At 40.9% G+C, this 15,231-nt stretch overlaps 1 protein-coding gene across 1 annotated transcript in view; it reads right to left on the bottom strand.

The window, feature by feature from the left end:
• Ttc21b (tetratricopeptide repeat domain 21B) overlaps positions 1-14,512 on the bottom strand; it is a 76,252-nt gene extending 61,740 nt beyond the window's left edge. The window contains exons 1-7 of the mRNA XM_051167098.1: positions 14,444-14,512; positions 13,893-14,022; positions 13,703-13,813; positions 9,377-9,543; positions 7,511-7,633; positions 3,077-3,234; positions 567-651 (exon numbers count right to left, since the gene is read on the bottom strand). Of these exons, the coding sequence (XP_051023055.1) occupies positions 567-651; positions 3,077-3,234; positions 7,511-7,633; positions 9,377-9,543; positions 13,703-13,813; positions 13,893-14,022; positions 14,444-14,512 (843 nt within the window). The remainder of the gene's footprint in view (positions 1-566; positions 652-3,076; positions 3,235-7,510; positions 7,634-9,376; positions 9,544-13,702; positions 13,814-13,892; positions 14,023-14,443) is intronic.
• Positions 14,513-15,231: the final 719 nt, after the last annotated feature.

The raw sequence follows: 15,231 nt of genomic DNA, 5'->3' as shown, positions 1-15,231 counted from the left end.
ATAGTAAAGGGTTATATAACATTAGGAAGGCGGAAGTCACCGGCCTAAAGTATTTGTTAGGTGGTGTCCCATTACCCGAGTTAAACATACAGACCTCTTAGAACATGATTGACAATGACTGGATTTGCACTCCATTGCCAGTGATTATTGAGTGTATGCAGTACTACTGAAACAGGTGTACGTTAGCATAAGGATTTCATCCTCAGCTCATCTGACTCACGTAGACACAACTAAGTTGCAGACATACTAGGACTTCTACTTTGCATATGCACACTCATATCTAGATCATAGACAACGCTATGTGCCAGCATTTTATATAAAGATGCACAGACGCTACAAACAATCTAAAAACATTTTAGAGGAATTTCCATACATACTTTCGCTTTAGTAGTTGGTAGAAGAGCTAAATTCTTTGTGATGCTTTATTTCTGGCAACCAATTAAAGTCTATAACATTCTGAAATAGAACTTCGAGCTTCTAATGATATGCACACCTCCATCTACAATGGTGTGTGGTGAAAGCCATCTCCACCCAGGCGACCTAATCACACAGTACATACATGTTACCTTCTCTATGTCCCCTTCTCTACACAGATAGTACAGAGCCAGCATCCTTAGCGCTTCCACGTTGTGGCTGTCCTGAAGCAGCAACCTGCAGGAAAAACATGCTGATTAATAATAAAACAAACAAGTTTTTGTTCGCGGGCTTGGTTCTTCTACGACTCTAGTAAGATAGGTTTTCATCAGAAAACCACAACAATGAGTAAGGTGAAAAACGCATCTGAATTTAATTTCTACTGTTTCAAAATATGAACAGAAATTGTGCCTGCCTCATTTAATACTGTGGTGATGCTACTTAAAGTATTAGAAATTTAACTATACAGCATAGCTTATTGAAAGGTGAATCCATGAGCTGAAGACATGGCTCAGGGATTAAGAGCACTTGCTGCTGCTCATGCAGAGGACCTAAGTTCCCAGCAGTCCCAGGGCATCTGACACTTTCACCTAGGCTCTGTGCACCTAGTTACATGCATGTGAAGCACTTACATACAAGCAGGCAAAACATTCATACACATAAAATAAAAGTGAGTGAATAAACAAAAATTTTAAGACATTGAATTTACCTCAAGCAGGTTTTATTAAAAGGATTCTAAGAATACCAAAATGAAAATATTTAAATACGCATTCATATTATTCATAAATTTAAAATAGATTCCTATGTGATAAGACACAAATTAGAAAATACTATGAAAACATTTATTAATCACCAGAAAAATAAAAAAGGCATAAATATAGCGAGACATGATCTATGCTATAAGAATTCTTATGAAATTCTTTCTAAAGGTCATTGTAAAAGCAACTGTTCAAAAGTGATTCACAGATAAGGCAACCTCTCCTGAGGGTATGGAACGATGCATTTCCAATTCACTTTTTCTGCCTTCTTAGTATGCCTTCTGCCATGCAACTGTGCACATCCCCCCTGAGGAAACTGGGGTGTACTCTACGGTACTGTGACTACAGACCTGGCTATTTCCTCCCAGCAAATCAAATCGTTCCTGAGACCAGCCACCGGAGATTATTGATATTCAAATGAGAAACCAATGTAGACTGTTTCATTCCTTGAGCTGTTTAGTTGTTTGTTTCACACCACTTGCTGTCTGATGAGATATTGCTCAGTTTTGGGCAATATCTCCCAGTTTTCTCCCAGTAATCTCTTGGTAGTGTTGGATGAAACACCAGGTTTGTCCCTAACTTTGTTCAACTGCCAAGTAGGAATACTGATAATATCTACCCCTTACAAGCCCCCTTCCTATCGGCCAGCCCTCTGAGCACTTTACATTAGGCTATCATGGCTTACTTTCACTGGAGAGGGTCAGACCAAGCAGGCTGGGGTCATCTTCCCAGTCTCTTGCCTTCCTAAGCTAAAACATATCCAAATTTCAGTCACTTCTCAATGCTCCCTAAGGGTGACCGGCCTGGTTCCTCACCAGTATTCTTTCAGATTATGGCAAGGGCATGAACATGGTCCCCCGCTTTTGCCCTTGCTCCTTTCCTCACACACAGATCTCAAAACAGCAATGACTCTACTAAATGTAATTCAGGCCATAATACTTAGGTATTCAATACACTCCTGACTTTGCATGTCGGAAGAAATGTCAGGCCCTTCCGCTGGTCCATGGGATCTTTCATGGCTCAGCACCCACTCTGTCCCCATTACCTTCTCTTCACTCCTAAATAGATGAAAAGTGGTACAGCCCCAGCTCTCCGCACAGGCTCCTCCCTGTGCGAGCCTTTTCTCAGGCATCTCTGTGGCTCGCTTCTACAACTTTCTCCATGTTTTTGCTCAAATGCCATTCTCCAGGGCGGTCTTCCATGGCCACCGCCTATCTTCCCACCCCCAGCCTACCATATTTCACTTTTTTTCCTCTCCTTAGCACCTATGTTTAATATACTGCACAATTTACCTGCTGCTTAAAATACTGTTGCTCTCACTTTAATATTAGCTTCCTAATGGCAGACAGCCTTGCTGATTAAAGGAGTATCTATCTTAAAATAGATATGCAGATATTAACATACATCAACAAATTGTGGGCATTTTGCATAGGGATGTATGGCATGCTATGTGTATGTTAGCATGTTTTGGCCATGTATAAGTGCACATGCATGCGGAGGCCCAAAGTTGACATCCTGTGTATTCCCCAATCCCTCTTCACTTTGCAGATACCGAAGCAGTGCCTTTTGTTTGGGGACTCCCTGTCTATGCTCCCACACATGAAGATTATAACTGGAGTGAACACCATCCAGCTTTACCAAGGAGGTCAGAACTCAACAGGCCTGACAGCAGGCACTATAGCCATGGAGTCAGCTCTCCGGCCCCACATCTGCTTTTAAAAATCAATACAATTTTAAGTGTTTTTTCAATTCTATGTTGTTTTGAATAAAATCACTCTACATTACTTGGAAAATTAAATTTTAAGCTGATTATGCAAATCTTGTAATGGGGAGAACAAAACCAGACTTTCTTTTCCCTCATGTATAACCAGACCCAAAGGCAGTGATATCAGTTTGCACGTAACCTTTGTGCTGTCTCCACCGTCTGATCCCAATCCTGCAAGGCCAGTTGCAATTTCATTTTCTTCTCAAAAGCAGGAAGGAAACTTGGGAAGTTTCCAATTATCCGGCTCACAGTCTCCAGGGCTCCAGAGTAATTCTGGCGCATCTCAAGGCAAAGCACCTAATGGGAGGAGGAAGTGACATCAAAGCTATGGCCTTGTACGTCAGGCCCTCACAGGCCAGCTTGGGCTACAGAGTAAGTTCCAGATCAGCTTGACCTGTGGCTCCTCACATTTTCTGGCATTGTTCAAAAGGAGCACATCATTTTTGTGTAGAAAAAAGTAAAGTTTTTTTTTTTTTAAATCAAAACCACATCTTAAAATATCACAGAAAAGTAAACACACATTACATCAGCAATTTTGCTCTAAAATACTCTTAGCGTACCATTTAACCTGGTAATAGGATAAAACTTAAAATGCAGAAGGACTTAGGAAGCTGAGAAAGTAAGATGGCCAACATTTAAGGTCAGTCTATCTTCTATATTGTGAACACTGGCTAGCCTGGGATATGGTACAGAGGGAAGTCCTGTCTCAAACATCAAACAAGCAAAATGGTAAAGAAATACAAGGACTATTCTACTTAGAATGGGAGAATTGCCTTTATAGAATAAAGTATTCCTAGGAGTTTTTAAATAGCATATAAAACTAAAGGAATTTTACATATTTTACGCTGAATTTCAAAATGCTCCTTTAGGCTGAAAGTAAGCAAAGTAAAGTTTCACCAGCTGCCATGAGCTCACTTCAGTTCTAGCAATTTTCTTAAGGAAGTAACTTAAGGACATCACAAAGAGGCACACTGATGGTGTTTAAGAGAAAAATAAAAATGAACCCACAATGTCCACAAATAAGTCATTAACTATACCAGTGATCTTAAGAAGGACTGCAGAAATGTGCAACTTCTATTGACAGACACAAAGAATACCTGCTGCACGCTGAAGCTGGCTTCCTTAGGCAGTGAGAGTTATTGTCTTACTCAAATGTTACTATTTTCTTTTCTGGAAGCAGTTATACATTATCTATGTATTGTATGCACTGTTTCTTCCAGGGGAAAATAAGCTGTAAGTATAGTTAGTGTAATAAAACTATGTGCTGGGGCCTGCAAGATGACTCAGTGGAGTAGGCATCTGCTGCCACATCTGATGACCTGAGGTCAGTGTCCAGAACCACATGGTAGAAGGAGAGGACTGACTTCTGTAAGTTGTCCTCCGACCTCCATATACATACATGTGCACAAATATATACAGACACTAAAACGCATAGTGTACATTCATAAATTGTGCTTTCCCTTTTTCTTCTAGATTATTTTTATTTTGCCTCAACACATCTCAATTAAAAATTAACATTTTCTCTCAGTATTTTATATAAAAGTGTAATATGTGTATGTATATGCATACCTATTTTCATATCAGTATAGGAGAGTAGAGTCACCTGGCATTCCATTATGGCACAATAAAATACTAAAATTTTCAAATAGTTGACAATAAAAACAGAAAGATTAGGAAATTTTCATATACAGTTTCTCTTGGAATCTACCTACATAGCTAATACTGAAAATGATGAAGCCCTCCACAAAGAGCTGATGTGTCAATATCTGTACTCTCTTCCTTTGCCCCTCCCTCAGGAGCACAAAGCAGCATCTTCAGCCACAGTAAACCAGCCTGCATTTAATTCTTAGTTGGAATATCAACATGGCCCTTCTGCTGAATTAACAGAAAAGTACATAATAACAATGAATCTGCCACAGCTTCAATTTTTTTGTTTCTTCCAAAATTAACAATGACTTAATTCCCAAATCAACAGGGCTGGGAGGTTGGGCGTCACCAGAAAAATCAGGAAAATGGCAATGCCACTGTAAAAGGGCCTGTGGTGATGGTGTCCACCTTCTGGTCTTCTGCCATGTGTGGAACAGAAGGACAGACTGACTGCTCAAGGGGCTATCTTGGAAGAATCGGTACTTAGCAGATATCACATTTGCCAGAGCCTTGACTTTGGATTTCTCAGCCCAAGAAATAACTTTCTGTTCCATATAAAGTACCTAGCCTCAGACGTCTTTGTTTTAGTTTTCTTTCAATGGGTAGGAGTTTCTAAAATACCTTGAGCTCACGATAGTTCTCTGACCTCCCAAGCACTGGGTTTACAAGTGCGAGTTCATCATGCCTGTAATGTCTCTGGTGTTTTTGTCATAACAACGTAAGACAGATCATACCAGGACAACTCAGAGAGATAATTTAATTCAATGATGAGCACCACAGTAGATTACAAGAGTCTACCACCATGCCCAGCTTGGAATGCCCAGTTTGTTTGTTTGTTTATTCTCAATTTAAAAAAATTTTTTAAACACTAGGACTATAGATCAAATGTAGAACGCTTGCTTAGCCCTTTGTATGAGGGCCACAGCACTGCTAAAACAAACATCAACACCTTGCTGCTTTAAGGTTTATTTTGAACTATGTATATGTGTATATGTCTTTGTATAAGTATGTACACATGAACAGTGTTGCCCATGGAGACCAGAAAAGGGCACTGGATGCCTTGGAGTTGATGTCTCAGGAAGTTGTAAGCCTTCTGTCATGGGTGCTGGGAACAGAACTCAGATCTTCTGCAAGAGTGCAAGAGGTCTTAAGCGCTGAGTCATCTTCCCAGCTCTCCAAATGGCAACGAAACATTTTTTTCCTTATGGTTTTATTTATGGTGGGGTTGATTGCAGGTATGCATAGGCCACAGCACATGGGTGGCAGTGAGAAGACAAAGGTGAAGAGTCCATTCTCTCCTCCTGTCTGGTTGACGCATGGTCTCTCCTACTGTCTCTCCCCACCTGTATCCAACAGGGTAACTAGCCTACAAGCTTCTGAGTGAGTCTCCTGTCCACTCCACAAATCTAACCAGAGAGGGCTGGGATTACGGACCTGAGCCACTGTATCCAACTTACGTTTGTGGCTTTAAGGAATAAACTTCAAGTCATTATGTTTGCATGGAAAGTATTTTTACACACTAATTCATCTCACCAGTCTCAATAATTTAGTTTCATTGTACTGTATTTACCTATTACGCATGTGCTGCAGGTGAGTACAAGGACACACAGACTGAGGTTAGAATACAGCTTGAGGAGTCCGCAGGCCTCACAGCAAGCTTCTTTCCTCTCTAAGCCAGCTCACTGCAGCACAGCGATAAATTTTTTGACAACAAAAATCATAATGTAATTTTCTTTTCTTTTTAAAAAATTTGTTCACTTACATCCCCAATGTAGCCCCCTCGTCACCTCCTGATCCCACCCTCCCTCCCTTATACCCCCTCCCTCCCTCATACCTCTCCCTCCTTCCCCTTAATCCTCAAAAAACGAAGCCCTCCTCCCCTAACACCTGATCTCAGCCTATCAAGTCTCATCTGTACTACCTGTACCCTCTTCCTCTGTGGCCTGGCAAGGCCACCATGCCAGAGGGAAGTGATCAACGTAGGGGCAACAGAACCCATGTCAGAAGTCGTCCCTACTCCCTATATTCTCGCCTATTACATCAGAGCAGAAGGTCTAGGTCTACACCAGCGCTAAACTTTGAAAGGTGTTCAGAAGACATTGGTGGAGTTGCATGCAAGAATGTAACTTAAACAATCCAACACAACACAGATTTCTAAGGATTGTCAAATGTCTATCTTCAAAATGCAGGTCAGATGATACAGTTTTTCTGTTCAAGCTTTGCACTAGCTGCCTCTCAGATGCAACGCCAATGCCAAGCCACAGCCAGAGGCTTGCCTTTTAGGTCCACACTCCCTTCTTTCTCTATCCTTTAATGTCTCACTCATTCTCCTGTGACGTGGATTTTTTGCTATGCCCTTCGTGTGATTGAAGGCATCTGAATCAATTTTTAATGTTTTCCCCACCATGCTATCAGGGCTTTAGCCCTCATCATCTATAAGTCTTTTTGAAAAGTCAAATGTGCTGGCTACCTCATTTCCAACTGCAAATTTATGCCTTGGCTCCCATCTCCCACCCTGGCTTTATTTTTTATTGGACGTCTCACCTACCATCTAGTCATATACTAGGTAATTAACTTACCCATTTTACTCATTGCTCAGTTCCCTAATAGAAGAGGAACCCAACAACATGAGGTGTCTGCCTTTTCTATGTCATGTTTCTTCGCTAGTGACACCTCACACATAACAGATGTAAGAGAAACATTGGACAGGATCTCAGGAACCAACCACAACAGACATAACATTAATCCAAAAGTCAGGTCCTTTGGTAGGGAAGTAATGTCTCTGTCTGTGTCCTACACAGATGCAAGTCCCTCTGAAAGCCGATAACAGGACCACAGTATCAGCTTTTGTGATATACTTAGTTTCATTAGATTTTGGGTGTTTTCAGTTTTAAAATGTGATTTCTTCAAATTGGTTCCAACTCACCTTACCCAGCAGAGCAAAAATATCATTTCCATCTTGTAATCCCTCCTCAAAATACCTGAGGGCTTTTTTAGCATAAGGTTCCTTCCCTCTTGTAAGATCAAGCCACGCTTTCAAAATTGGCCCCTGCAAAAGAAAGTTCCTATTGGAGTCAATATGCAGAGGAAGAAGCTTGTCGGCCACTATACTACTACTGACCTTCTGTGAGCCCTTGACAGGAAACGATCATTATGATAACAGCATGATTATAATATAGCCATATGGCTCACTCTTTGAGAATGTGTTGCTTTTCTTTGAATACAGCTTCAATGAGCTAGGGCTAGGAAGAGACATGAGACCTTACTTCCCACAGGACAAAGACCAAGGGAAGGTGCACAGCTGCTGCCACAAGCTCTGCAGTAGTCTAGTAAAGTAGATGATGTCATAGGAAATGAAAAACTGAAATTATGGATGTCTATAATGGATTGGAAGTTTTGTAGGATTGCAAAGAAGATTCTTTTTAATGTCAAGTAAGAAATGGGTTATGGTATGAAAGAAGAATAAATAAAAAGAAAAAAAGAGAAACTGGATATATTCTAGCAATGGTTCCTGCATGGTCATCTGAAAATATGGGGGAGACTGTCAACCAGAACCCCTCTCAACTAAGGAGACCACTTTGCCATCTGACTGGGTTTCCACGGCTATTTCTTAGAAGTAATTGAAAAACCTATAGTTCTGGATCCAACACCTCTAATCCTTAGACTCTAAACCTTTCTTTCCTTTTTTTCCAAAGTTCACTGCTATTGCTTTGCAAGCACTTTAAACACAGCATGTGTAAAGACAAACAGTTGGTGTCTTCACTCAACACTCTCTCCTCATGTAAACCAGATCTCATTAGATGCTAAGACACAGAAACGTCCCTTGAGCTTATGCCTCACTATCTTTCTCTCATTTTTGTATCAGCTGACAAACCTGATGGGTCTTTAACATTTATTGTACTTCTCTAGTCTCTCAAAATCTTCTGCCAGAATATACTCTTTTCTCTCAATTTTAGTTTCTTTCTGAATCAGTTCAGCCTATAAACTATCAAAACAATCTTGTTGATCTGCGCTGTAGTAATGTAACTTCCATGATTTAAGGAGTCATTAATGCCCACCAAATTGTCTATAGATACTCAGACCTGGTGGTCATGAGCCTTCTATCACTCTATGGCTCTCTCTTACCACTTTCACTTACACTGTACTACTATTTACGCCAGTCCCATCACATGTAAGGTTCTCAAGGTCAACAGAAAGGTATCTTCATCTCTACCTATTATTTCCAACCTGGGGGTAACTTCAGCTCCTTTCCAGGTATACTGGTAAAATTGGTTGCTTTGGAGCAGGGGTAGATTTGAGGGTTTGTTTTGTTGGTTTTAGCTGAAATGCTATTTCCTTTCTAAACATTTCCCCTCAGTCACTTCACCTTAAAGATATAGTCTTTATCAAAGGAATGGCTGGCACAAGGCAGGCAAGCAATAAATCTTCCCCACGTCGCTTCGCACCCTTTAAAAATCTTCTCAGAAGGTAAGCTAGGTATGTGCTCCATGCTGATTCACCAGGAAAATAAAGCCTGCTCTCTGTTGATGCTTCAGTTACAAGTACAGGTGCAACGAGAGGGAGGGAAGCGAGGAGAAGGGTGGGGAACAGAAAAAAAAAAAAAAGAGAGCAAGGCAGAATACAGTCTCTATTCGAGAGTTACTAGTACAGAAGTGAGAAATGTTAGTCCAACCACACTATTTATGAATATTTCATATATAGTAAATATATTTGTAAGTTAAACAAAAGATACCACTACATAATAAACCAAGCTTCCTTTAATATTACTGTTTAAAGTAAGAAAAGTGGTCACCTCATTGCTATCATGTGGCATTTTTGACATTCTGTCAACATATTCTCTCGCCTTATCATGGCGACCAATGTGCCATAGAAACAGGCCTGCATGGTACAAGGCTTTGCGTCCGGCTTCCTTACGTTGCTCCTTCATTTTGGTATCTAATTCCAGGATCGCTTCTCTATCTGAGAGAGGGAAATAACATGAAATCTAAATTAAATTCCAGACCAAGTGCTTACGGTAGGTCAGATGAGGAGTCAGGGATGGAATTTAGTTATTCTCTCAAGGCAGCACGGTTAGAAACAAAATACACACCATAACACCATCTAAGTACCCATAGCCTTGCTGCTTCATTTAAGATGAGCAAAACGAACCTTAGTAATGTCTTACTTAACCCAGTAAGTTAAAAATAGAAATGCAGAAATGCAAGCCAGGCGGTGGCAGTGCATGCCTTTAATCCCAGCACTCGGGAGGCAGACGCAGGTGGATCGCTGTGAGTTTGAGGCTAGCCTGGTCTACTAAGCAAGTCCAGGACAGCCAAGGCTACACAGAAGAACCCTGTCTCAAAAAAACAAACAAACAAAAAGTGCAAAATGGATATAAAAGTAATGAGTTTGCTGGTTCTTAAACTAAATCTTTGAAATGGGCTTATTACTTTCCTTCAGAAAAGAATGAAAGAATGTGCACAAGTCATCAAACAGAGTTGAAAAGTAGATCCATACACTCAACCTGTTCCATACATAAATTGTCTAATAACTGGATCATATGTTAGATTAAAATTTAAAAAGCAAATTAAAATTTGGGCTGGTTAAGATGTCCCAGTGTGTAAAGTATCTTCAGCATAAGCCTGGTATCATACACCAGTTTGTGCCATAAATCCATGTCAAAGGCTAGATGTGGTGGCACGCATATATAACCTTACCAGACCCATGCAAGACTAGAGGTGGTGGCCTGCATGTGTAACCTTACCAGACCCAATGAAGGCGAGCTGTGGTGGCATGCATGTATAAACTCAGCTCTCCTGTGAGATGGGAGAGACTATGCTGCTTTGTTGTATGGCAACTTGACACTAACTAAAGTCATTTTGGGAACCTCAATCCAGAAAATATCCCTATAAGAATAGCCTAGGGGCCATTTTCTTGACTAATTTTTGATATCTGAGGGCCAAGTTGATAGTGTCTGGTGCTAAACCTGGGCTGGTACTCCCAGATATTCTAATAAAGCAGGCTAAGCAAGCCATGAGGAGCAATCCAGTAAGCAGCATCCTTACAACTCCCCTCACCCCCTTTATGCATCTGTTCCTGCCTTTGGGTTCCTGCCCTGATTTCCCTGGATAATGGATATAAAATGTAAGATGCAGTAAAACCCTTTCTCCCCAAAGTTGCTTTGGGAACTAGTGTTTTGTCATAGCAATGAAAACCCTAAGTATAACAGAAACCGATACCTGGCCATGAGGTATTGCTGTGACTGGCCTAATCGTGGTGTTTGGGGGAGTACTGTGCAAGGCTTTGGAATTCTGGGCTGGAAAAGCCATTGAGTGCTCAGAGCTTGCTGGGCTGTTCTGTGGGAACTCAGAAGATAGTGCTGAGAGCACTACAGATGAAATTTCACAGGGAGGTTAGAGTCCCTCAAAGTCTCTATCATGACAGCTTGATATCTTACATTAAGGACCTGTGATTCTGGTTAGCTGGGGCTGAAAAAAAAAACAGACATGATTGACAATAGCCAAGCACTAGTAAAGTTAAACTTTTGTTTTACTGGGACAATAGCTGCTGCTTAGCTGGACCTAGAAATCAGTGATGATTAAGAAAGAAGAGACCAGCATCACTGAGGCAAGATCTTCTGGGAAGTGTTTCCTTGGAGTCAGCACACAGAAAACTGAGGCTATGGTTGTACCTTGTGCTGGCAGGTGAACTTGGTACTGTGTGGCAGTCTCCCAGGTGGTAATGGTTTTGAAGGTATGAAAGGGTCATGGAGAGGAAGGTGAAGCTCAAGGTGGTCAGTCCCTGAAGAGAGCCCAGGAGAGGCGACTGGTGAAGATGCAGCCTAGGTGCAGTGAAGACCCCAGCGTTCTGAGATGCCAGTGCCATGGGATGACAACCAGTAAGAGCAGCAGGAGAGGGTGAAGCTGGGCTGAGCCTAAGAGACAAGCTGCATGGGCTGTGAAACAGCAGAGCCAGAGAAGTGCAACTGTCTGAGCCCTTTGGGGCCCAGAAGATCATGAGTGAGTCCCAGACACTGGACACTAAACGATGTACACTGTTGAAATTTGGTGCTTACATCTTGTAGTAAGAAAGTAATTAACTTGTTTTTTTTTTTTAATTCACAGAAAGCCACAGTTATGAGCACCTTGGCTATTTTAAAGTAACTTTAGAATTCTACAGAGACACTGAAATTTGACAAAGACTTTGGAGTTGTAATGTTTTAGAGACCTTGAATATTTTAAACACTTTTAAATGTTTAAGATTTTAATGAATGAGGAACTTTTAAAAGTTGGAATGTTTTTGCACTGTGATAATATTAACATACCATCTGTGGACAAATGAGAAAGAAAAGGTTCTAATTGAATAGTGATACATTTATATGTCACATTGACAAGAGATCCTGGTTAGTTTTTATGTCAACCTGACTCTAGCTAGAGTCACTTAGGAAGAAGAAAACTTAATTGAGAAAATGCCCCCACCAAACTGCCCTGTGGGAAAGCCTGTGGAATATTTTCTTGATTGATGATTGATGTGGGAGGGTCCAGCCCATTGTGGGTGGTGGTACCCCATGCAGGTGCTTATGCATGGTAAAAGAAAGCAGGCTCAGGCTGAACAACCCAGGAGGAACAAGTCAATAAGCAGCATACTTCCTGGCCTCTGCATCAATTTCCACCCTGAGTTCAAGCCCTGATTTCCCCAGATTGAGGGACTAGTCTGTAAAATGAAATAACCCTTTTCTTTCCAAGTTGCTTTCAGTTATGGTGTTTTGTCACAGCAATAAAAAACTAATTAAGACATGGACAGAGGAAACATCACTTGAAAGGTTATGGGTCAGATAACCTGGAGCTCCTAATGTGGCAGAAACATGAGAAACTGCCTCAAATGGTGGAGGAGAAAAAGTTGAACATGATGTGTAAGTACACACACACATGCACGTGCATGCGCGCACACATACACAGATACACAAATATAATAAGTTTTTACATTTAAGTAAATAAAAATTATGCAAGTTCTGTTGCACAATCAGACTATCCACCATTCATGTTCAAAAGGCACAGTTATGAAGTACAACTGACATCTGAACAGTTTATGCTATTTCCAAGATAGAGAACAATATTATAGTATTTTTATTAGTGAAATTTATAAAGAATTGTAATGGTTCTAAAATGAAACAAATGCCAGGGATGGTGTCAGGATGGGTTCTAACTGCCTGACTCTGCAATCCAAATCTGAAGCATGAATGTCTGGGTCACTCACTACAACTCTTTTTGCACAGTCCTAACAGAAAGTACATAACTGTTTAGTCTTCAAGCAATGTTTTATTCATTTTGTTTTTGTAATCTGTGTATGCATGAGTGACATGAAAGATGTTTAAAAACTGATTCTGTAACATGCAATTTGTTGAATTACTTGAAGTATGTATAACTGTTACTGGGCATACACACATACACATTTTTAAGTTACTTATAACTTGGATTCTCTTCTGTCTTAGCCATAGGTTCCACGACTTGCTAACACAATGCAAGTCATTTTTAAAGACCATCTTATGAACAACATTCCTTCCATAATATATTTATATGTCCCAACCATTACCCAGAATAACTTTCCTTCCACATTATAGCCATATGTCCCAACTACTACATGGAAGAAAGTCCTTTCCATAATATAGTTCTATGTCCCAACTACTACCCAATGAAAACTACATTATTTCCATGATATAGCCAAATGTCTCAACTACTACACAATGAAAATTTACTGAACTTCATCCAATAGCTATGCCCCCATGGGAGCTATCAAGGCCTTCAAGATGTTTAATACATTGTCTAAGGAGAGAAACTGCACATTGCTACATATTTGTACATAACCCATCTTTGTATGATGCTATTTTATAGTGGTGCTTTTACTGTTTTGTAAAGCAGCTGCTAACATATACACATATAGTAGACTTTGTTAACTCAGATTATTGTTGTGAACCATTGAAACATCTGCATAGGGCATATAAAAGCAGCAAGAGACATATGCTCTGGTCAGGAAGATAAAACATATCAATAACACCGTGGATAAGGCGCTACAATCATTACGTCAAAATACAGAGCTGAGTACAGAAAATCGATCTTAACGTTGCACTTAAATACTATACCTGGATTGGGGCTCATTTTATGGACATACATCAATGCAATCAGAGAACACAGGGACACATCTTGTTTATTCTTAATGGCCTCAAATTCCCGAAGGGCTTCTTGAGCTTTACCTGGAAATCAAGGCAAAGTATTCTTAGGTCAAATCCAGGCTTCAGAGACTGTGGAACACATTGGATGATTAGCACATACCTTCCATCAGTGTACCAAAAGCATGGTAAAACCGGAAGACCGGGTCACTGCCATACTTCTTCATCCCTTCACTGGCAGCTAGTAGTACATGGTGATAGTATCGCTCTTGGCAATAGTAATTAATCAGTGTCTAAAAGGAAATAATGGCTAACGATTAACAGTCTGCTATTCTGAAAAATATTCAGAAGTAGACATCAAGCTGGATAACCCAGAACTTAATACATTTTCTATTCTATTCTTTAAAAATCATTAAAAATAAATAAAAGCCATTAAAAACTGACACTCAAAGAAGGAGTGGAACTCAGGTTCCCAGGCTCCTCAGTTCCTCAGGGTATAGAAGTAATCTTTTCCTAGGAGCTGTGTCAGCTGGCTAAGGAATGGGGTTCAGGCTCCTAGGCTCCTCAGTTCCTCAGGGTAAAGAAGCAATCCTCTCCTGGGAGCTGCATCACCTTTGTTGAGGAGGCTTCCTCTCAGAGCTGTGAGATTCCTGGGCTCCCTTGCCTCAGGATACCCTTGAGACAGTGTCCCACGCCACCTCAGGGCTGGCGTACCTTTCCACCTCTCAGAGTTGTGGATACCGGTCCAGCCAAGTACTGGAAGGCAGGCTGCCACCCACCCATACAACGTACCCAACAACAGATCACAGTCACACAGTGTTCTCGAGACCTTCTGCTCTGCTCCCCTCCTGTGCTTAGTGCTCCTCCTCCTTCTCCACCTCATGTCTGGAGAGAGTGGCCCATATTCCATATCTTACACACTTCAGCAAAGTTCAGCTTGTTTTCCCCAAGTTCCTCATACCCCAGGGTCACAAATGAACGTTTTTGGAAACATTATCCTACTTGACATCTATGCTGCATTTAATGGACTCCAAGATGTAAAGACATGGCCTCAAGTCTTTGACTATGCTACACTTTGGCTCGTATAAAAATTATGGTTACTAAAGCGAGCGTAGAGGCGCTTATGACGAGTGCTTGATCCTGTTGTAAAAGTAACAGTCTGGCAAAATAGAAGTTAAGTTCTGCCAAATGCTGCTGCTGTCTGTGCAACACCTCTCTTCACAGCTCCACTTTCCTATTTTACCGCCCACTGCCTAAACCATCAAATCAGCTATGACCCGCCCCCCCTTCCCATTTACCCAACCCTGCTAATCAAAGCAGTCTTTACGGCCATCCATTTCTCTGGCTTTCATACCACTCTGCATTTCTATTGTTACTCATGTGGCTCAAGGTAGACCAGTTAAGTTAGGCCAACAGACTTCATTTTGACTTTTGAGATAGGATCTTGTTATGTAGCTCAGGCTGGCTCAGACTTGCTCTCTTCCTGCCTCTGTTTCCAGAGT

Source organism: Acomys russatus, chromosome 24 (genome assembly GCF_903995435.1).
Source record: "Acomys russatus chromosome 24, mAcoRus1.1, whole genome shotgun sequence".
Lineage (NCBI taxonomy): Eukaryota > Metazoa > Chordata > Mammalia > Rodentia > Muridae > Acomys > Acomys russatus.
Note: the sequence above shows the minus strand (reverse complement) of the source record. Positions and strands in the feature narration are given on the sequence as shown.